The 22342-nt window shown below is 50.9% G+C and overlaps 1 protein-coding gene across 1 annotated transcript; it reads left to right on the plus strand.

Annotated features, from left to right (window-relative positions):
• Positions 1–17152: 17152 nt before the first annotated feature.
• Positions 17153–21387, plus strand: LOC119102631 (chitin deacetylase 1). The gene is made up of 4 exons (XM_037226082.1): positions 17153–17222; positions 18332–18480; positions 19228–19477; positions 19837–21387. The coding sequence occupies exons 1-4, from the start codon at positions 17180–17182 to the stop codon at positions 20985–20987; spliced, it is 1593 nt and encodes a 530-aa protein (XP_037081977.1). The 5' UTR covers positions 17153–17179; the 3' UTR covers positions 20988–21387.
• The last annotated feature ends 955 nt before the right edge of the window (positions 21388–22342 follow it).

Here is a 22342-nt window from a genome sequence, read left to right on the forward strand (position 1 = left end):
CCCGGACCATGCTGCCGGTATCAACCGCCCGCTGGCACGAGCTGGGATGGTCAGCCGCCCGCTGGCACGAGCTGGGATGGTTCGCCGCCCGCTGGCACGAGCTGGGATGGTCAGCGACCCGCTGGCACGAGCTGGGATGGTTTGCCGCCCGCTGGCACGAGCCGGGATGGTTCGCCGCCCGCTGGCACGAGCCGGGATGGTCAGCCGCCCGCTAGCACGAGCCGGGATGGTTCGCCGCCCGCTGGCACGAGCTGGGATGGTTTTCCGCCCGCTGGCACGAGCTGGGATGGTTCGTCCCCCGCTGGCACGAGCTGGGATGGTCAGCCGCTCGCTGGCACGAACTGGGATGGTCAGCCGCCCGCTGGCACGAGCTGGGATGGTTCGCCGCCCGCTGGCACGAGCTTGGATGGTTCGCCGCCCGCTGGCACGAGCTGGGATGGTCAGCCGCCCGCTGGCACGAGCTGGGATGGTTCGCCGCCCGCTGGCACGAGCTGGGATGGTTCGCCGCCCGCTGGCACGAGCTGGGATGGTCAGCCGCCCGCTGGCACGAGCCGGTATGGCTCCCCAATCGATGGTACGAGCCGGGATGGTCCCCCATACGCTGACACGAACCGGGATGATCCCTCACTCGCTGACATGAGCCGAGTTGGTCCGCCGCCTGCTGACATGAGCCAGAATGGTCCGCTGTCCACTGGCACGAGCCGGGATGGCCCGCCGCCCGCTGTTCTGCCAATCCACGCTACCGCTGCGCACAGCACAGCTTGACAACAGTTTTTGCGACCAAAAGGGACCTTCAGATTGGATACGTTCGTCGGCTCGAGGCTCACATCTTGAGCAGCAAGCAGTGCTTGTTGCGAGAGAGGTGGTCTACATATTCAGTTGCCAAATCCACGATCAACGGGAAAACTCTGCGACGAGACCTCCACGTGCGGCATTTGGCGCCACGGCTCGTCCTGCCCTCTGGCGTTACCTGGTTTTTGGTGCGGTGGCTGACATCTGCAGCATGCCATCCCAGCCGCGCGCAAAAAGTGAGTGTATCTAGGCTTAAGCGATTCCAACCGTTCTCGCCATGTATGCATGAATCAGATGCTCTGACCAACTCAGTCTTCGATGAGCCACTTTTAAAGGTTGCATGGTTTCATTTGTTATGATGCGGACCAGGATATACAAAACAAAATAAAACGAAGTAAATCAGGAGTAATGACACATTTATATTATTCAGAGCCAGAAAAAGGTGAGCTGATAAGCAAAACTTAAGCTGCGTCGATCTTCGCGGAGGCCGCGAACTCTAATTTGCCGTGGTAGGGTTGGATACTGCCGTATTCTCTGCAGACAGCTGTGGAATGCTGGTATGCACCAGCCGTGAGCGGCGGTGGTTGGCCGAGACCTACTGCGAACCCCGGTTGGCTGCACAGGTCGGAGTTACGTGCACTTGCATATCTTTTGTCTCCCTAGCCGTACTATGGACAACGTGGAGGGCAACGCCAGCACAGTTGGTTTTTTCCCGGTTTCTCTGAAACGGTTTGAGGCTGCCGCTGATTATATATAGATAAAGATATAGATATAGATAGATATAGATAGATAGATAGATAGATAGATAGATAGATAGATATATATATATATATATATATATATATATGTATGTATGTATGTATATGTATATATATATATATATATATATATGTATTTATATATGTGTATATATATATATATATATATATATATATATATATATATATATATATATATATATATATATAGCGGAGTTCCTGTGGGCGAAATTGGGAGGAGCCTCCATGGTGAACTTGGCGATTATGCTAGGATATCAGTCTTCCGGAATTATATATTGAGTTTTCAGGTGCAACTCATACTCTCGGCGAATGAGGGAGCTGCAACCGGGGCGTGAATATATTCCATTGTTGTGAAAGCAGCATGGCAAAGGCCATTCTACGACTGAAAGAGGCCTGTTTCAAAATAGTGAAAATGCATCGCTTGTTGCCACCGCGAGTATCTAAGAGATGCTTTTCATTATCATAGTGGAAAACCTTGCACTGGAGACGATTTCTTCACATACAGCTGATATGCGAGTGTATAGTGGCAAACGCGTGTTCTGATTTTGCGAAAACGGGTGCAGGGAAACATAGCCTCAAACGTACGCCAGCACCGCAGTGCTACGAATGGATCACAAACCAACATATTCGCGCTTGTGAAGTTAGACGAAGAAAACACGTTTCTGCGAAGAAGCCATTCCAGGGATGGTACACGGCCCGACGCACAGTATTGTTCAGCTGCTTAAGTCAGTGAAATACTTTGCGACGAGCTGGTGGTGCATGGGACGACCAAGGTCGCTTCCGCATCCGCAGCCAGTCTATCGCTCTCAACCGATCATTAATGCAGGCGCCAGTGAGGCAAAAATTAAGTGGACCTGCAGCGCTGGGCCTTGAAAGTCATCCGGCAAACATATCACGTGCAGATGAAGGTGTTGCGTAGAATAAACCGGGATACCACGCCCTCGTAAAAAGGTGAGCAGGCTTGCACCCACCTGTATGCATGCCGATACGAGACATCCTAGATCCATAAAAGCTGAAAACAGCGCAAATAAAATGCGAGGAAATTGCGTGCGCTCCCTGAGTAATAAAGATTAGTGTGCACGGCACTCCGGATTAATCTGACCTTTGATTCCAATGTGTTATTGAATATTTTAGACCCGGAGCAAGGCATATTAAATACATGATATATCATCGCTTGGGTGAACTTATGTATCTCTGGTTTGCCCACAGTCAACCGGGATAAAATTACGCTAATGGCGAGTTTCAGCAACACATCATTTACGCTTGATGCTGCTTGTGCCACACTGAACTCCTGAGTCTGCGATGCTGGCAAGTTTGTATCGAAGACGGTTTGTGAAAATAAGACAAAGTGCAATGTACTTAAATTTCATGTCTCGCTTCAGTGACACTGCAACTCTTTTACACCACATTTGGAGTTGTTTAACTATGTGGCGTTTGTCATCATGTGACAGGAGCAATAACCCTGCACCATAACCCACATGGTACACATCCCGACAAGTTGCCAGAGTTGCAAATTGCAACAAGTTGCCTTCAAGGACATTCGCAAAGCCATTGCCTTCAAAAAGTGAGGGAAACAAATGGTGTTCCTCTTTGGCCATGGTTTTTGAGAGATGATGCGGCGTTCATGATTTGTTCTCCTATTTGTGTGATCCTGCGTACGCCTGTGTAAGCTGTTGTGGCCAAATTAGCTCAGTCTCCTGTGGCGCCGAGTCCAATGGCAAAACAATACGATAACTCGGTTTTCATGTGAGTTTAAAGTTGAGGAAGTTTTGTAAAACAACGAGGTGCGAATATTTCTTCGAGCCCAGTCAGTCATATCAGTCTACTTAAGACAAGCCCCATGTGTTCTTGGTATTCATACCACATCGGACAGGTCTGCTTTTTAGTTTTAGTTTTTAGAGCGCCCAGTTTGGTCATAAAAGAGTATCGAAGGACGTGGATAAGACGCTCTTCGCTGAAACATGAAATTTAACACATATGCTGTGTAGGTGAACGTGGCCTCCTCTATTTGCATGTTTTTGACGTGCAATGTACAAACGCGATAATGGACAACGCAGAAACGTATCTCGCTCCGTTATTTTTCTGCGTTGGCGCGTGTACATACCCTGATTACCAATCAGCCTTTTTGAGCGCAACCCAACCGAGTTGTTTTGGCATTTACGCCAAGACAAGAACGTGTGCAACTCAGATGTCTTATAAGCCCATTGATAACACCCAACAATAAATACACTGAATTCCTAAAGCTTGTTAGCTCGTTCTGGTATGGGTAAAGTATACCAGCTTAACATGTGCATCATGACATTATCTACCATTGAAATCAATTGATATTCTAACTCGGGTGGGCTCGAATGTCACTCATGTTTTTCCTCTTAAGGCATCAGACGCGGCGTGACTCAAGAACAGCTGATAGGCTGGCCTCGGCCTCGCCACGATGCCGATGCGTCACGGTCCGTTCCGCAGGGAGCCATTCCAGCCGCGGTGGGGCGGGCGATGCGCCGCGCCTGCCGCCGCCAAGGCTGCCCCAGTATACCGGCAAATGACGTATCCCTCCCCGAAGTGGACTCTTCCGCGTAACAACGCCCGGAAGCGGTATCCACTGAGCGAGTGGCTGGTTATTTCCTCTGGCGGCGGAGCAGGCGTGGCCGCGTCGCGCGCACGCCTGTTCCGGGTAGAGAGCGGCGTATTTGCAGCACTGTCAGCTCAACAATCAGCAGCGCGGAATGGCTGCGACAATCCAAGCACTAAAGAGACATCATCCTTGCACTCGGTGACACCTTAACGTAAGGGTTGTCACAGTAGGGTTTAAAGCTGTCAGTAGAACGACACATTACTGTCAACTTGGGAAAATATGGAACAAAAAAGCGTGCCTATGTATCAGCGGTTTATTCCAAAAATGAGGTGAAAATCATCTGAATATTTTGGACCTAGGTGAAACGGAGATAGGAAATAACGTTTAGCGAATAGCTAGAAAAAATTATTTCGAGAATAGATTGTAAGTGATGTATGAAATTAAGTCACCAGATTGCAATGCCCACACAAATTTCGCGGGAACGGTGCAGATAATGGATACAGCAACTTCATAATGAAGAATGTTTTCACTACCATAAAACAACTTTTAGCCACGGCTGGACTGGACGTTATCTATTCCCCTGACAAGCCTTAGCATAAAAAGGCGCACAAATTTATTGATGAAATATACGTGGATATCGCCGTGTACTGGCTTTCAGGATAGTGACTATCCCATAGTCGAGACCGTTCTTCGTCTTCTTTTTTCGCCCTTTGCCTCTGTTTTATCTTTAACAATTGACAATGAACCATTCACATATCATTACAGCACAAAATGGCCTTAGCAGATAGCTGTTAAAGTTCAAGTCATCATCAGAAATGTTTACCGCAATGTCGCAAAGGGAATTTTAGATACATCCATCGCAGCAAGGAGCCAGCTAGCTTGCTGTACTGTCACGACATCGTGGGTCGGGTTTGTCCTTTTCTCCGACAGCGTGGGTCGCCAGCTATCTTTTAGTAGCACATCCCCAATCTAGGTTGAAAATTGTAAGTTTTAAGGCTAATGAATACGTAATGGCTAAGTGGAGAGGCCAGGCTCTGGAATGAACTTAATGAAGATTGACTCAATCTGAGAAGAGGAGAGATGACCTCGTACAGGCTAGCCAAGTTTGATTTTTGGCATACTGCTTTAAAAAAAGAACGAACGTAATGTGAACGGCAGTTATCAGTAACGGACTTCCTTCCTCTCACATCGCCAAAAGCTCCCGTCCATCAAGGTCTGCTCGATACAGTATCTCAATGTCCTCTTACACGGGCGGCGGTGGCCACTCCCCATGCGCCACCGCTGGGCGGCGGCCGGCCGCTCGCCGAGCAGGCTCCGCGGCCGGCCGGCCGGCCGCCGGCCGCCGCCGGCTGGGGCGCGGCCGGCCTCGGGCTGGACCCTCTCGTCGAGGTCCCGTCCCCGCCTCCGACGCGATCGCGGCTGTGCCGGGAGCCGGCTGCCGTGCTGCCGGCCGGACCGCCGCCGCCTCTTCCGTCCCGGCCGTGGATGCCGCCCCGCGGCGTCCACAGGCTTGGCGCGCTCCGCCGGCTCCCGTTTGCCGATGTAGACGGCGACGTGTCGTAATCTCGCCGTGCTTCAGCAGGTGGAGCTTGTTATTACTGCTACCTTGTCGCAACAGCCAACAGCTGCGTTTCCAGTGACGGCATTTCATTGATCTTGTTGGGAAGTTCTAACCGTTTCATGAGAAGGAGTGTCATGGCGTGAAACACGTCATCACTCAGAAACATTTTAAGCCGTGAACAGCCTTCGATCCTTCTAGATAGGTCTAAAAAAGTCACATGTTTGACAGTTATTAATGCTCTTTTTAAAGCAGTGCTGAAGCCGTCTGCAAGACCATAAGTGACACCTTTGTCATAGAAAAACAGAATACACTTGTGAACCCTGCATGGTTTCGGACCTGTCTAACACTCTCTGAACCCATTACAAGTTTTCTGAGATGGTCCAGGAATCCCCTCGAGATCTTTCCCAGAAGTCAGGCGACGTTCTTGTGGAACCTTTAGCGGTCGATGAATGCGGTTCCCTTCTCACCTTCCTCCCCTTTTTCGGTCAGGATTTCTAGAACTCATGAGCATGTCTCAAGCACGCAAAATTCTGGGTTCAGTAAATGGGTATATATCTAAAACGGCCGGACGCAACAGGTGCTGTCACAAACTAACAACAGCTTCGGCTTTCATCAGCCGACAGCAGCGCAACCGCAGCCAACAGCGGGAGAAGACCGCCGCTACTGGATCACGCCGAGTCTCTGCCTCACTTGTAATGCGCGACGAGGCACAGAGACTGCATCTGCTTACTCACACCTCTGCGCATTTCCATCGTACCGCGCCAGACGGAATCGGGCAGGCCCGGACGATATTGGACGGGCCCGAATGGAGCCAGACGAGGCCAGATGGAGCCAGGTGGGACGATATGGCCCCGGACGGGACCAGGCGGGCCGGGCCTGGTCCCTGACGGTCCTGTCCTGGTTCCGGACTGTCCCGTTCTGGTCCCGCCCTATCTCGTCCCGTTCCTATTGGTCACATCCCTTGCCGCCCGATCCCGTCTCATCACGTCAAGTTCTGTCTGGTCCCGTCGAGCTGCGTCAAGTCTAACCCATTCTCACGTCCTGTCCGGTTCCATCTGATCCCATCAGGTCTCGTCCAGCTCCATCCGGTACCTTCCAGTCCCGTCTAGTCCCAACCGGACCCATCTGGCATCTAAAACGTCCCATCCTGTTCCTCTGGTCTCGTTCCGTAGCGCCCTACTCCATCCTGTCATGTCCGACGCCGAGCGATCCCGACTGATCCCGTCTGGTTCTGTCTGGTTTCATCCGGTCATGGTCGGTTTCATCTAGTTCCATACGGTCTCATTCGGTTTCTTACGGACCGGTTCGGTCTAGCCCCACCCCTCCGGTTTTGTACGGTTCCACCTTGCCTCATGAGATCGCGTTCAGTTCCGTCCGATACGGACCGGCTCCGTTCGGGTCCGTGTGGGTCCGTGTGGTCCCATTCTGTCCCGCCTGTTTTTTTTTTCGGTCGCCGTCCGTCTGTTTGGGCTGCGCGTGTGACGGGAGGTGCCCAGATGTCATTATGACCTTGCCGAGCATATGTTTTTGTAATTATCTAGCTATCGCCAGGTTGGCAGTGACTGGTGGTTTGACGGGATCGCACAGTCAACTGGAGTCGGCGATCTCTATCTTTGCATAATCAGCGGTATCGCGGTGTAAGCCTCGTGCTTCCAAGTGCGGTCTCAATCAACGGAATCTAGCACGAAACCTATACCATATTGGTACTAGCAGCTGCACAAGACATTTTTGAACACTTGTAGCGCAGACATTTGGCTCTATTTACCATATGACGTTAATAAAAAGCGTTTTAGCTCACGCCGCCAGCCGGTCACGTCGTCAGATCTGCGGAGCGGAGGCAATGTGGAAGGCCGGCGCCAACGGTACCGTAGTTTGCTAGATAAGTCGGGGGGCGGAGCAGAGTAGGGAAAATGGCCAAACTCACCGCTCAGAATACATTAAAAGTCGGGGTCTTTCTGCATTTCAACCACTTCCTTCACAATGTTGAGCAGCATGGGGGAACCACCGAGCTGAATAGAAAATCCCACTCCTGGAAAACCTCACCATAGTACAGAGCTGTCCAAGCAGAATGTTTATACACAAACCACAGAATGTGATACACCTTGGGCCTTTTTCTCGCCGGTGAACAACGAAGACACTCCCACCCCATTCCATTTCTCATTGCGTCTGTATACTCACTGAATGGTGTGCTTACCTCAGTATGATGAAGCATTTAGGACGTTTCACTTGCATGACTCTCAGCTGATTCCCTTGGGAGATACATCGGCTCATTGCTGAATCAACGTAACTGTAAGGACCAGGGGATCCATCTCGTCTCTCATTCCCGGCTCTTGTTGCACAGTTTGGTGGCAATAGTCTATAATTCAACACTCACAGATGAAATGACATCGTGTAACTTGAAGCATTTGCACATACGCATTATTTTATGGGGCACAGAGGCTGCGCACAATGATGGAAAACAACTTTATCATCAAAATTTTGGTAGTAACCCGTCAGCCCGGTGCACAAATATGGCGGCCGTGCCCGTGCATGGTGGGTCTAAGGCAAAAAAAAACCCAAAAGCGATCTCAAAAGGCTTTCTTCTGAATTCGGGACCTCGAGTTCTTGCCTGAAAACCTGTGTGAGTACCGTTGCTGAGCGAAGAAGTCGCATGTTCTCCGTCAAGACGCCTTGTGAGCTTCCATATTGGTCACATAGGTCGCAAAGAGATATAATTGACGATTTTTTTCTCTCAAATGCTCTCTGAGCCTCATGACAGGTTGCGATGAAAGCTTGTTTCATAAAGAGGTCTCCCGACTATTTCTGAATGCATGTTGTCACAGTGGCGGTTCAGCCTCAACCGGTGCGTGCAGGCTGGCAGCGCGCCAGAAACATGAGGTGATTAAGTCCTCAGCCGCGGGCCGTACCTCTGATTCAGTCCTCAGTCCCAGGCCAAACCGATAGTTCAGTCCTGAGCTGCGGGCCGCACCGGTGGTTCAGTCCTCAGTCCCAGGCCATACCGATAGTTTAGTCCTCAGCCGCGGACCGCACCGGTGATTCAGTCCTCAGTCCCAGGCCACACCGATAGTTCAGTCCTTAGCCGCGGGCCGTACCGGTAATTCAGTCCTCAGTCCCAGGCCAAACCGATAGTTCATTCCTCAGCCGCGGACCGCACCGGTGATTCAGTCCTCAGTCCCAGGCCACACCGATAGTTCAGTCCTTAGCCGCGGGCCGTACCGGTAATTCAGTCCTCAGCCCCAGGCCAAACCGATAGTTCAGTCCTGAGCCGCGGGCCGTACCGGTAATTCAGTCCTCAGTCCCAGGCCAAACCGAGAGTTCAGTCCTCAGCCGCGGACCGCACCGGTGATTCAGTCCTCAGTCCCAGGCCACACCGATAGTTCAGTCCTCAGCCGCGGACCGTGCCGCGCCGTCCATCTGCCGGTCAGTTAAGGTCGGTCGTATGTATGTGGGTGTTCCGTGCTTACAAGCGGAACGTTTGTGTCCGTTGCATTTGCTTCTGAACATACGGTTCGGTGGTGACCAACACGGGTATTATGCAGCAGCTGTATGTCAATGAGAGGAGGTCACGCCCTCGTTCAGTCTCGCCGTTTTGGTGATGCGGAAGTTGATCGTTACGCTGCTGACTCTAACAGCTCTTAAGGGGTGGCTCACTGGCCCCTGATTTATTTCAACGTGAGAGGCATAAGAGAAACAGCCGAAAGACGAACAGTTGAGAGTCATGCAGGTGAAGCGTCCTAAATGCTTCATCACACTGAGGTAAACGCACCATTCAGAGGGTATGCAGACGCAATGAGAAATGGAATGGGGTGGGAGTGTTTTCATTGTCCACCGGCGAGAAAGAGGCCTAAGATGTATCTCAGCTGGTTCTGACCACTTCAGGTGCAATGTAGCATGAGAACATCTTTAAAGTAAGATAAATAATGATATCTGTACGTATCTGCTCAGCAAGTTAGCATCCGAATCACTTGCTGAACCTGATGGAGGTTTCTGCATCGATGCCAAGCAATGGCACGGCACATGTAGCGGTCTGAATAAGCTACTGATGGTAGCGGATGCTGTTGACATTGGTTACCACGATTCTCCGTTCTGCAATACTCTACGCGAGATTATGCTGGAGCTTGATCCGATAGGTACGTGATGCAGGCTCGTCCCAGATCGAAAGAGATGCATCAAGTGGCCTTGGCTCCCAGCCATTTCAGCGATGTAGGATACCCCATTTCTTAGAAGTGCTCCAGATCTGTATGGGGTTTTTAACTGACACAGCCAGAGTGAGGATAATTCGGTGCAGTTCAAAGCCCTGCTTTCCTTAAGGCATAGAGCCGTTCAGTTTCTGAGCTACATGCCAGCGACCATGCGCAAAATTTTCGGGGAGACTATTTCATGGTCTTCCGGGCATTTTGACACGATAATCAAGTCAAAATTCTGCTATTGCATCAGCCATGTAGCGATCAACGCAAAAAAGTCAAGTCGTTGACATCTGGCTTCCGTGAGCACGGTTTCCGGATGTGACGGCCGTCAACCGGCTCTCATGCAATGCTGTGCAAGCTTGGATGATGTAAGCAAGCGGTGACGAATTAAGGAGAATTTTTACTCAACAGGGAAATTGTGCTGTAAAGAGTAGTCTTTTCAACTCCAAAGTATACCGATAGTTATAAGTGAGCGTATTTCATGATATCTAATGTTTTTTTCAGTATCTTCAAATGTGGAGCATTCTCTTCAACTAGAAGCGTTCTGATGCAGGCACAAGTTTGATCAAAACCAACACCTATCCGAGCGTGCGAAGCGGTCACAACATTCTAAGTTTAGAAGCTATCGTAAGCAGTAGACGTGATCAAGGGCTCTGGCGTTTTGATATTACTTTGCTGGAAAAAGGCTACTTGAGATGTGTAATAAGGGAAAAGGTACAGTTGCCGAGGTGTTTGGATGGTCAGTATGCTGGAAGCTATGCAATGAAAACTTGTTTGCACTCTTTCCTCAAAATGAAGCCCCTCCTGCGTCCAGTCGCGCGTTTGACGCTCCAGATGGTCGTATCTAAGTAGATCAGGCTTAATAGCAGGACATCTCTTACACTTAGGGTCACTTCATTCAGCAGGTGTAGAGACGTGACCCGCCATTCACTTCCCTCCCTCCTATGAGCAATGCAGATCGCACCATCCCCGGGCGCAGGTTCTGCTCAGTGGAAATCGCGTGACGCCATCTTTCCGTGGGGGGAAGTGGGCGCGGAACGTTGTCCAGGAAGCTGAAGCCGACAGCCGGGATTTTTGCCTTTTTGGACCAGTCAAATTATTCTATTTAAGGGTTGGACTTAACGACCTGGATTTATAGATGTGTTGTGATCGCACTGCCTACTCCATAATAAAAGGATTGAGGGTCGTCAAAAAGGGTTGAGCTAGTTTGTTAACTACAGAGCGGCGGTTTGATACGGCGCTGACAGCTTAAGGAGAGCAAACAGCAAATGCTTAGGTGATCGCAGAAAATTACATTTTTAATTTTTATGTTACAATAACGTCACAAGCTCGGCATCTTAGATACTGAGGGTAACGCACATGGCAAGTTTAAGGGTAACGCACATGGCAAGTTTAAGGGTAACGCACATGGCAAGTTTAAGTGAGCAGTAATGTGATCAAGTTTAAATGAGCAGTAATGTAATCAGTAATCAAGTAAAAAAATCAGTAACCAAGTTTAAATGAGCAGTAATGAGCAGTAATGAGCAGAGTAGTAAGTGACAAATGATACGAAACAAACCGGTTCTACCGAATCTTGAATAATGCCAAATCTCCAGGGGACTGCCCAACACTTGTATGGGGTTTTCAACTGAGATAACTATTTTTCAAGACAATCCCCTGAAGCTCACAGTTATGCCCTTTAAGACCTCGAATTTCCTCGCTTCTGAAATGGACCCACGCGAACTTGCGCAAGCTGTTTTTAAATCGAAGTTACCAGTCCGTGTATTACGTCATGGAAACATTATACGGGTTTCTTCTTACCTACCTCACTAGCCATTTTATGCTCAAGGCCAAGAGTGATATGGCCACTGAAATATTGGTGTCTGGAGGACGTCAGCATGAATCGTCGCAGTGGCAGTCAGCATTTGTTGATAACTAACTAAAGTCACTGCTTGCATGCCTCAATCACGAGCCGCGTTTTGTCATGCATAACACAGCAATTTGGGAAGTGCTGCTAGCTAAAAAGGACGCACGGCTTAGAAAATAATAACTTAAAGGGAATTTGTTACGTTCGAAGATATTGAAACGAGCATCAGATATGCTGAAATACGCTCAGTTGTAAGTGCTGATGTGCTTTTAAGTAGAAAAGACTGCTCTAGACAACACAAATTATGTGTTTAGTAGATGTGCTTCTTGATACGTCCTTGTTTGATTACGTCATTGTACCTTGCACAACACTCATTGAGAGCCAACTGACGACCGTTATATCTGGAAATCGTGCTCACAAACACCACATAGGCACGACTCGGCCGTTATATTTTTTCTTGGCCTTGGTCGCCACACGGCTTATGGAATAGTATGATTTGAATGGCATTATTATGACGTCATGAATGCCAAGGTGAACTTGAAATACTCTCCCCGAAAATGTCTGCACATCTTCGCGGGCGTGTAGCTCAGAAATTAGTGGGCTTAGGTATTAAGGAGGGCAGGGCTGTGAACCGCACCAAATGATTTTCATGATAGCTTTTTCAGTTCAAAACCCCACAGAAATGTGGCACACTCCCTTAAATAATAAAGCCGTAAGTGAGATATAAAATGCAAGAAAAACGCATGTCATCTCGGAAACATATACGGAGACAACTCGATAAAAACCCAAAACACGCACAAATACCGCAAGTGACGAAAACGTTAACGCCTGGATCTTCAACGCTCTCCTGCGGCGCCTCAAGCACCACAGGTGAGTCACTCTGTCCACTACGGTGGAGACCAGCCTGGTGGTGACTCTGACGTCATAAAAACGTTCAATGACGTTCTTAAACGATGGGGTATTGAAGAGCAAGGTTACTAAATGGTGATTTTTTCAGTTAAAGCATTCTTTTTATCTAAAAAGTATGGCAATACTTGCAATTGAGTCCTGCTCACCATATTTGACGCTTGCATCAATATCTTCAAAGCTGGAACACCCCCTTTAGCAACTCACCGAAAACATCACTGAATTTGCTCACTATATGGCTTGCTGCTGATGGACTGCCAAAAGCCGGGTTCGAACGGACGGACGGAAAGACAACTGACCAGAGCGGGCCCATGCGGAACCGGAAAGGGTCGGATGAAACCCAGCAGAACTGGCCGGAGCCGGGCAGGGCCGGCCGGAACCGGACGAGACCGGATGAAACCGGATGGGACGCAATTAGGCTAGACAGGACCGAATGGCACCGGACTGGACCGAACGGGATTGGAAGGGACTAGACGTGACTAGATGGGATCGGACAGGACAAGATGAAATAAGACGGGACCGGGCGGGATCAGGTGAAACCGGACTGGACGAGATCGGATGGGTTCAGACGGGACGGGACGGGACGGGACGGACCGGAGCGGACTACATCAGACTGGCCCAGGCGGGACCGGGTGGAAGCAGCCGGGATCGGACAGCACCGGTCCGGACTGAAAGGAGCGGGGCGTGACAGAACGGGGGCAGACGCGACCGGATGGAACTGGATAGAGCGTGATGAGACCAGAAGGGGCGGGATTAGATTGGGCGGCTCCAGACACGGCTGGATGGATGTGGTCAGGATCGGACCGGACTATTACAAGCCAGATAAGACCTGCGGGACGAGACGGGACCGGATGATGCCGGACTGCACCAAAGGCGACCAGACGCGACCAGATGGTAATAGACGGGCCAGACGTGACCGGACGGGATCAAACGGGATCGAATGGTACCGGTCAGGTAATAAGATATCTGGTATTGAACAGGCGGTTTAACAGCCACCAGGTTTACTATACTTTTAGAAAATTTTGACATACACCGGGTCTTCCGCCAGGTCCTTAACATGTTATTCAACCCAAAAACGTCTCCATTTGAAACGTTTAATCTGATTTTATCAGACATGTGCATCTTACACTGCAAAAAGACTGGTTTGATGGAAGTCCAAAAAGTTCCATCGTGTGTGATGTGAATTATGGTTACATTGCTTCACAGGCACCAAGTCTATTAACCCTCTCGCTGATTCGGCGTTTTTAATAATGCGGACTGATGAGGAGTCGATACAAGCCTCCTGTCCCCGCCCCCCCCCCCCCCCCCCCCCCCCCCCCAGCTGGAGTTTGAAAACTAAGACAGCTAGAGCTTAGCTGAAAACACCCGTAAATTGATCTCAACAATCTCTTGCGATTGGTAATATTCTGCTTGCGTCTGGGTAAATAACTAGCTCCAATATGCCAGGCCAAATGTCAAGTTTCCCGGAATTCGCACTTCTTCAGCTTTACAATCTCATGCATGCGTGCTGATGCTTTGTAGCAACACAAGATCTTAACAGGAATGTTCTTTGTTGAATCTTGAGTACAGTGGTGTACAGTTTTGTGTGTTTTGACGACATTTTTATGACGCATCGCTCCGTTAATGTAACAATGTCGTCCCGTCGCGCGCGTCGCGAGGTATCGTTGGTTGCCCTCCAGTCGCCTGCGCAGACCCTTGATCGCCGCGCAGTGTTCCTCAAAAACCGCCGAGGCACCGAAAGCAAATGTGCTAAGGGATACGTTCTCAGTATCAAAATACGCACAATGAGTGCCCCATAGGCTGCCGAAAATTTGGGCGCGATTGCACAAAGTTCCGTAGGGGTATTCTCAAAAACTGTGGGGGAGTCGCATCGAGCCCCTTATCACGGTGAGTATTAACACGCACCTGGGCGCGGTCAAATTGACCCTCCCGAAGGTTTTCCCGGAATGGTTTCCGATTTTGCGGCAAATTTTGGTCCAAAGCCGCGCCAACTTTTGCATAGCTGTAGACAATTGATCGCCTGGCATCAAAAATTTCGATTTACCTGATAAGGTCGCTGACCTATGGCAGGTCAAAGTCAGGCCATGGTTGTAGCAAAGGCACGTTCCAGGGAATCGTTCAAACTGATTAAACAACGCAGTGTTATACGAAGCCATACATCTCCGAGATACTTTCTTGGGCAGCACAACAATTGAATGAGCAAACAACACTGACCTGGGGTCAGGTATGAAGGTCAGACCAAGGTCAAAAGCAACCTGCTTTATTACTCTGGGGCTTGCTGTATGGGCTGGTTTCCGGTGCTCATTTCGAATATATTGATAGCAGGTACTGCATTATACAACTTCCACGGACTTCTGAAAGGTCAACATAGGTCACGGACCTGAAATGACCCAGGTCAACATTTTGTTTTTAGGAATACACTACCTAGCGTAATCTGTGTCGCTTATCTAAACGCAAAACTCAAAGCAGTGTTATATCATTTTGGTAATCATGACTTTTGAAAGATCAACCAAGGTCACTGGCCTTAACTAAGCGTGTGACATTTTGCTTAGAACAGTTGCATAGGTTCTAGGGGCCCTTTGGAGACAAATGTGAATGTTGACCTTGTTTGGTCTTATCTAACCCGAAGTTCATGACCTAGGAACCTCAAACTTTGACCTAAGTGAGTTCACGTACATGTTAACACACCCTGTGAATTTGATTTCTCTAGCTCTCTTAGTCCTTGAGATCTCAGGGGGTCCAATTAACCCCCTCCACATGAGCGAAGGGTATCCAACCGGCCACCCAGGCGCGTGTTGCAAGGTCAGGCAAGGCCACTGACCTTAATTGAGCGTGTGATATTTTTCTTAGAACAGTTGTCTAGGTTCTAGGGGCCCTTTTGAAACCAATCTGGAATTCGCCCTTGTTTGACCTTACTTGACCCGAAGGTCATTACCTAGGAACCTGAAACTTTGACCTAAGAGACTTAACGTACAGGTGAACACACCCTGCGAATTTGGTGTCTTTAGCTCTCTTTGTTTCCGAGATCGCAGGGAGAGGGTTCAGATTGACCCCTCCCACCCGAGCGAAGGGCATCCAACCGGCCACCCGGGCACGTGTTAATCTTTGACAAGACCCGGAGATACAACAGGTCCACTGGCTTTTCTTTACTATTCTAAACGACTCGAAAACGTCTTTGTGTGGTGCATTTTATCTGACTTCACAAAGTATTTATCACTAAACGACCCGAAAACGTCTTTGTGTGGTACATTTTATCTGACTTCACAAAATATTTAGCATTCCGGCATTATGTTTGAGATGGCTCAAAAAAGGTGGAGAGGCCGAGTTAGCACCTTTAGTTAGCATCTTCAGCTAGTTAGTCCCACAAACCTAGTTGGCACCTTAGGTTGGCGCCTTCAACTCAAATCTAGGGGCCTGGTTTGAATCCCGTTTGTAGCACGATTTCTGAACACAAATATCTCCACTATGGTAGCTGGTGCTTAACAAAAATGTTGCAAGACAACGTTCCTCTCATTTGCTTAAAAAGGAAAGGCGATTCAAAAGCTGTTCACGAAATCACCTCTCCCGGAGCCACCCTCGTACGACAATCGTTGCGGGTTTTTTCTTACACTCGCTTATAAAGTGGTATCTAGGTGGACTCAAAAGTCATGACTTAGGAAGCTCACAATTTGAGACAAGTGAGTGCACAGACAGCTCTGCCTGCCCTGTGAACTTGGTGTCTCTAGCTTTTTACTTTTGAGATCTCATCGGGTCAAATTGGCATTCGTATCCCCACCCGCTTGTGTCGCATTCGACCTGTCACTGGGGTGCGTGTTAATCATCGGAAAAGTCTACAGCTGGAATGTAGTGCGGAATGCAGCTTCATGAATTTTTACAAGAATGCCTGGCTAAGTTAACATGTACGTCAGCGGTTAATAGTGTTAAAGTTATCCGTGCACATGATTAATGGTACATTTGAGTTTTCTTTGTGAAACAAAAATCGTAAATAAAAGACGCAACATGCATGACAAGTAAAATGCGTTTTAATGGCTAATATACCTGACAAACTTTACTTCCGGTGATCTCATCCTGGATCACCGATAGTTGATCACATGTAGAGGAGAATGCGCAGAAAACAGAAGAAGAGGCGCATTTTGCGACATGTCAGCGCCCAGACCGATGTAGCAAATAGTGAATGCAAACTGCGCACGACGTCGGCTGGACGATGCTACAGCTATCAGTTGTCCGGGAACGCGCCGCTCGGCAGCAGGTAGGAGGTGAGCGCCCGCCCCCCGCCGAAAGGAAAGCAGCTGCGGCGGCATGACCGGGCCATGCCTTTAGGGCCCAAGCCAAATCTGCCAACTAGCCTGGCCTCAGGCCACCAATGTGACCTATGTCCTCTTGTCCCTGCCCTCCAGAAGCGGCAACGTTGCAAAATGGGATGCTCACGCCGCCGGTTCCCGACAAATGAGAAAGTAAAAGGGCCCGGCGAGATGATCCAAGATGGCGGCCGGTATTTAAGGCGGCCGCGCGGTCGAGGCTGCCTAGTCTGCCGCCACCATGCGAGCCGTCGCGTGCATTCTCGTGCTGCTGGCCTGCGCGGGTAAGTAGGGCCGCGGAGCGGCGGCGCGCCGTGACCCAAATCACCGGTCGGCGGCCAGCGACCGCTGACCTGGTGGCGACCCGGAGTCAAACGCTGACCTGGTGGTGACCCACCGGCGCCGCCCGCAGAGCTCGCCGGCCGCGGCCTGGTATCTGGGTCAGTGAGCCAGTGGCGCGCCGGGCCTGGCCCGGCCGCCCCGCCGACGCCAGCCTCGCCGTCGCGTGTTGCCGTTTTTTGGGGTCGCGCCGGCCGGCCGGCGATGCCATGCTGGGAAGGAAAGGGCGTGCTATTTCGGAGTACCGGGCTCCCCACCCACTCCTCCGCCCGTGTGCATCGGAACTTGCTTCTTGATGAGTACCATTGTGTAAATGCATTGAACTGATTGGTCCTGAGCGTTAATGCGTGTAACTGAACAATCGAACGTTTTCTTGTTCTTGCATCGACAATGTTGGCACATTTTTTAACTGACGACCCCCATCGGCTGACTCATGAGGCTGGAGTTTGCGTCGGTCGGATTATTTACCCACGGCCCTTTCACTTCCATGGGATTTTTCGCCGAATTCCTGGGCCTTTCTAAGGTCGCGGTGGTTGTAGCTGCATGGCTGTTGTGTCACACCGTAAAATACTCCTGTGGTTAGTTTTATTTGGTTTAAATCAATTGTTTTTGGGAGATATGTACAACTATAATGTTACTGAGCTTACGCTTGTCCCTCCCCAAGTATGTCTTCTAGATATTTTCCCGCCGCGTAAAGCAGATAATTTAATTTCCAAAATTTCATCCTCTTGAAATTCTCAGCACACAAGTTTTGTATGGATTACTGCAGCGCATTACTGCACTCTTTTACTCCTTGGTGCTCTTTTCAAGTGGTCAATAGCGGCCCAGCATCATTCATTTCTGTCCTCAAACGTCCACTTCAGGGCTTTCCTTAGCTCCACACCAGCCTCAGGCTGCAAGGTGACTTTGCCATCATCTGCGCACGAAGCCCAGTAAGCCGGTACCGGTGCATGTACGCAGACAATACAAGTCACGCTGTGGAGGCCCTTGCCGAGACCGGCCGGACCTGACCCCCGACTCTCTCCGGCTGACCCGTCCGTATGCTCTCCCACAGCCCACGCCAACCGGGTGAAGCGGCAGGACGATGAGCAGACCGAGGAGGACACCATCAAAGCCATCTGCAAGGGCAAGGGCCCCGGCGAGTGGTTCCGCCTGAACCCTGGCCCAGCACACTGCAAGGAGGTCGTCCAGTGCACCTCGGCGGTAAGATGGCGCCACCGGCGAGCTGCGGACGCGGCCCTCGGCGCCGCCGCCAGCCCGGGCGCCAGGAAAAGTTGTCCGCCCGCGCCCGCCGCCGGTCGGGCATGGGTGGGGGGCGCGAGCGAAAGGTGGCTGGCGGCGGCGGGCGCGCGGCCGGCGCCGTGCGGCAACCAACCCGGGCCCCGGGAGGCCGGGACCCGCCACGACGCTTCGTCGGCCGGAAAGCTCTCGGACGGGACAAACGCGCTCGTCTGATTAACCCGATTCACGTCCGAGTTGAGCGGCGATCCGTCGCTTATGATTGGCCGCCGCCGAGAGAAATCGCTCGCGACAAACGCCATTCAATCAGGGCACGTCTGAGCCATGTTGCCATCGACGCAAAGCCTGGGCTGTTGTTGAGTGCTGATGGAAAGTGGTTGCGTCAGCGGTCGGTGCTTCTCGTGCTGGTACCGCTTATCGCGGAGAATGCCACCACTTGCCACAGAATACCGGCGTGATCAGGTCGCAACTGGCTGTTCGTGTCATGTTTCAATGCATTGCCGCACCACGGAGCAGATGAGCTGCCCACAGCTTAACTCCTCCACCCATCCGCTAGAGACATCGACACCTGCCAAGCCCGTTGAACTCGCAGCCCCTTTGTGGATGGCCCACCACGGTTCATGCATCCGCTCTACACTATGGTTCACACGACAGTCACGTGCTAACGCATCGGTGCTTCCGCTGTCTGACGTCACATTCTTACCTCCGCAGGGCCTGCAGCAGATCCGCTGCCCGCAAGGCCTGGTGTTCGATCTCGTCCAGCAGACGTGCGACTGGAAGGCCGCCGTGCCCAACTGCGACCTGACCGAGCGACCCAAGCTGCCCAAGCCGCTGCTCGTCACCGATGAGCCTCTTTGCGAGGGAGACAGTCTGGCCTGCGCTGAAGGGACCTGCATCGCGCGCGAGCTCTTCTGCGACGGCAACAGTGACTGCAACGACGGCTCCGACGAGAACGCCTGCGGTGAGTGCTCTGGTGCAGGACGCCACGCAGATCTTGTGGTTGGCGTCGACCCAGGCAAAGCTGGTGTGGGGAAACTAAACGCGGAGGGATGGGGTGGAGTGTGCGAAGTGGGGTTTGCACCGTTTAGTTGTGGTCGCTGTTAATTCATGATGCAGTTGATGGCAGGCAGCGTCAATGGTTGGTCGTTATGCATGCTGGCACTTCCTGCTTGCAGAGAAGTAACGAGCTGCGCATAGTAGCACATAGTGTCTCGTCTCCATCTGGATGTTTTATTGCTACTCAGATGCCATAAAATAGCTAAAACTTTTACAGGAAGACAATCTCGAATTGATGACTCACGGGATTTCCACTGGTTTCAGATATGGGCAGCGACCCTAACCGGGCACCGCCCTGCGACGTGGAGAAGTGCCAGCTGCCGTCCTGCTTCTGCTCCGAGGATGGCACCGTCATCCCTGGAAACCTATTGCCGGAGGACGTGCCACAGATGGTGATGCTCACCTTCAACGGCGCCATCAACAACAACAACATCGAACTGTTCAACGAGCTGTTCAGCAACGAGCGTGTCAACCCGAACGGCTGCCCTATCAAGGGCACCTTCTTCGTGTCGCACAAGTACACCAACTACACGGCCGTGCAGGACTTCCACAACCGCGGCCATGAGATCGCCGTCTTCTCCATCACACAAAACGATGCGGCCAACTTCTGGACGAACGCCAGCCGGACCGACTGGTCCAATGAGATGGCCGGCCAGCGCTTCATCATCGAAAAGTTTGCTGCCATCAGCGATGAGTCGGTGGTTGGTATGCGCACGCCTTACTTGCGTGTCGGCGGAAATAACCAGTTCTTCATGATGTTCGAGCAGAAGTTCCTGTACGACTCAACCATTACGGCGCCTCTGAGCGACATTCCCATCTGGCCGTACACGCTGTTGAACCAGATGCCGCACGCCTGCCACGGCAACGCGCAGAAGTGTCCTACTCGCGCCTTCCCCGTCTGGGAGATGGTGATGAACGAGCTGGACCGCCGCGAGGACCCGAGCGTGGACGACGATCTGCCGGGATGCGCCCAGGTGGACTCCTGCTCCAACATCCGCACCGGTGAGCAGTTCTACCGCTTCCTCGACCACAACTTCGACCGCCACTACCTGACCAACCGGGCGCCGCTCAGTCTCAACTTCCACTCAGCCTGGCTGAAGAAGGAAGAAAACCTCGACTACCTGCTGCTCTGGATTGAGGAGATCCAGCGTGCCTTCCCCGACACCTACTTCGTGACGATGACGCAGGTCATTGAGTGGATGCAGAACACGCCCAGCAGTGCCGAGACCAAGGACTTTGATTTGTGGTTGTCCAAGTGCGACGAGCCCGTCGGATTCCCTTGCATCAAGCCGGGCGGCAATAACTGTGCCCTGCACGCCGAGGAGGTCCAGGGAACCTTCAACATGCAGACCTGCCAGAGGTGTCCCACCAATTTCCCGTGGCTGTCGGATCCGACTGGAGAGGGCTTCCTGTAAATATTTTGCCTATGCAGCAGCATCGTTACTTCATTTCCTTCGGAGGCCTCGGCTGGCAGAATGATTTGTTGCGGCGGGACGGTCCGCGCCGGCCGCCTCTCTGTGTATCACTGTGGTGTTCGGGATGTTGTTAGTCTCGGTCTGTACCAGTGCCACGGCGCTGGGGCCTTGGCCTCAGGTCTTGATGGCTGAGGTGCCGGACGATCCCGCGAACGTCGGACTTTGTTGATATGTTGTTGCCGAGTACAAAAGTGCAGCGCGGATTGGCACCTGTTTTACTTTATTTGGCAACGCTGTAGACCGACTCAGCTGTGATCGCGACCACGTGATTCCTGATCCATATCCTGTATACTTGTGGTTAATGTGTGGTGTACACTGAACAATAAACGGCGTAACTTTTTGATTTCTTTGCAAAAGCGGGGCATGAATGCGGTTAAATCGAGAACAGATACTAGGCTAGGATTCATGACCAAAGCAGGCACAGGCCTAAGAGCCATCCGCTAGACACAGCGTCAGGCGGAGCTACCAAATTAGGACTGACGTTTTCTAGCAAGGAAGAAGTGATAACTAATTACGTCGCCATTTTCAGCCTTTTCGTGATTGTGTAATGCCACAAAGGCACGGAAGGGTAGCTCGCCTCCCTCGAACTTCAAAATACAATTTGCTGATTACAATTACTCGCGAAATCTGGCTAAAGTGAAAGCAAGTTGGCGATAATTTTTGTGTTTGTGTATTCCCTAATCTGTCTTCATGTCAACCAGGCGACACCGGTGTTGTCACAGCTTCATACCATACGGACTGAAGGCTCATTGTTGTACCCGGCAGGTGCAACCGCACAAATGCACAGAAATATCTTGAACTAAAATCCGTCGGACTAACTTCTGACACAATACGGATAAAGCAATGCCAATTCCCACACCAACACCGTTGCTGATATGTTGCTTTTGTGACACAATAAGGCGACATTCATCTTTACATATAAGTTAGCATGTGTTTCTTCAGCCCAAGCTTTTAGTCCATTGATATTCTAGAAGAATGCCACGAAGGCGTCTGGTAATCAGCCGCGTGGATCGGTCGAGGGTGTTGGATGCTCGCTGTGTCACTATTGTTGACACTGCTGTTGTGTGGGAAAAGGTGGGCTCTGAGGTTCATTGGATTCAAGGATTATTTATCGCGGATCATATTCAGGTATGCAAGCTCTGTATGGAATGCATACCTATTTATGGGGATCCGGCCAATATAAATGAGTTTGGTTTGTCGCGTCCGCGTCACATATGCCACCGAATGGTTTTGAAAGGTTCAGAAGGTTTCTGTAGAAATATGTCTGACATCATGTCTTCTCATAAAAGCATGAT

Source organism: Pollicipes pollicipes, unplaced genomic scaffold (genome assembly GCF_011947565.3).
Source record: "Pollicipes pollicipes isolate AB1234 unplaced genomic scaffold, Ppol_2.1 Scaffold_5724;HRSCAF=6776_pilon_pilon_pilon, whole genome shotgun sequence".
Taxonomy (NCBI): domain Eukaryota; kingdom Metazoa; phylum Arthropoda; class Thecostraca; order Pollicipedomorpha; family Pollicipedidae; genus Pollicipes; species Pollicipes pollicipes.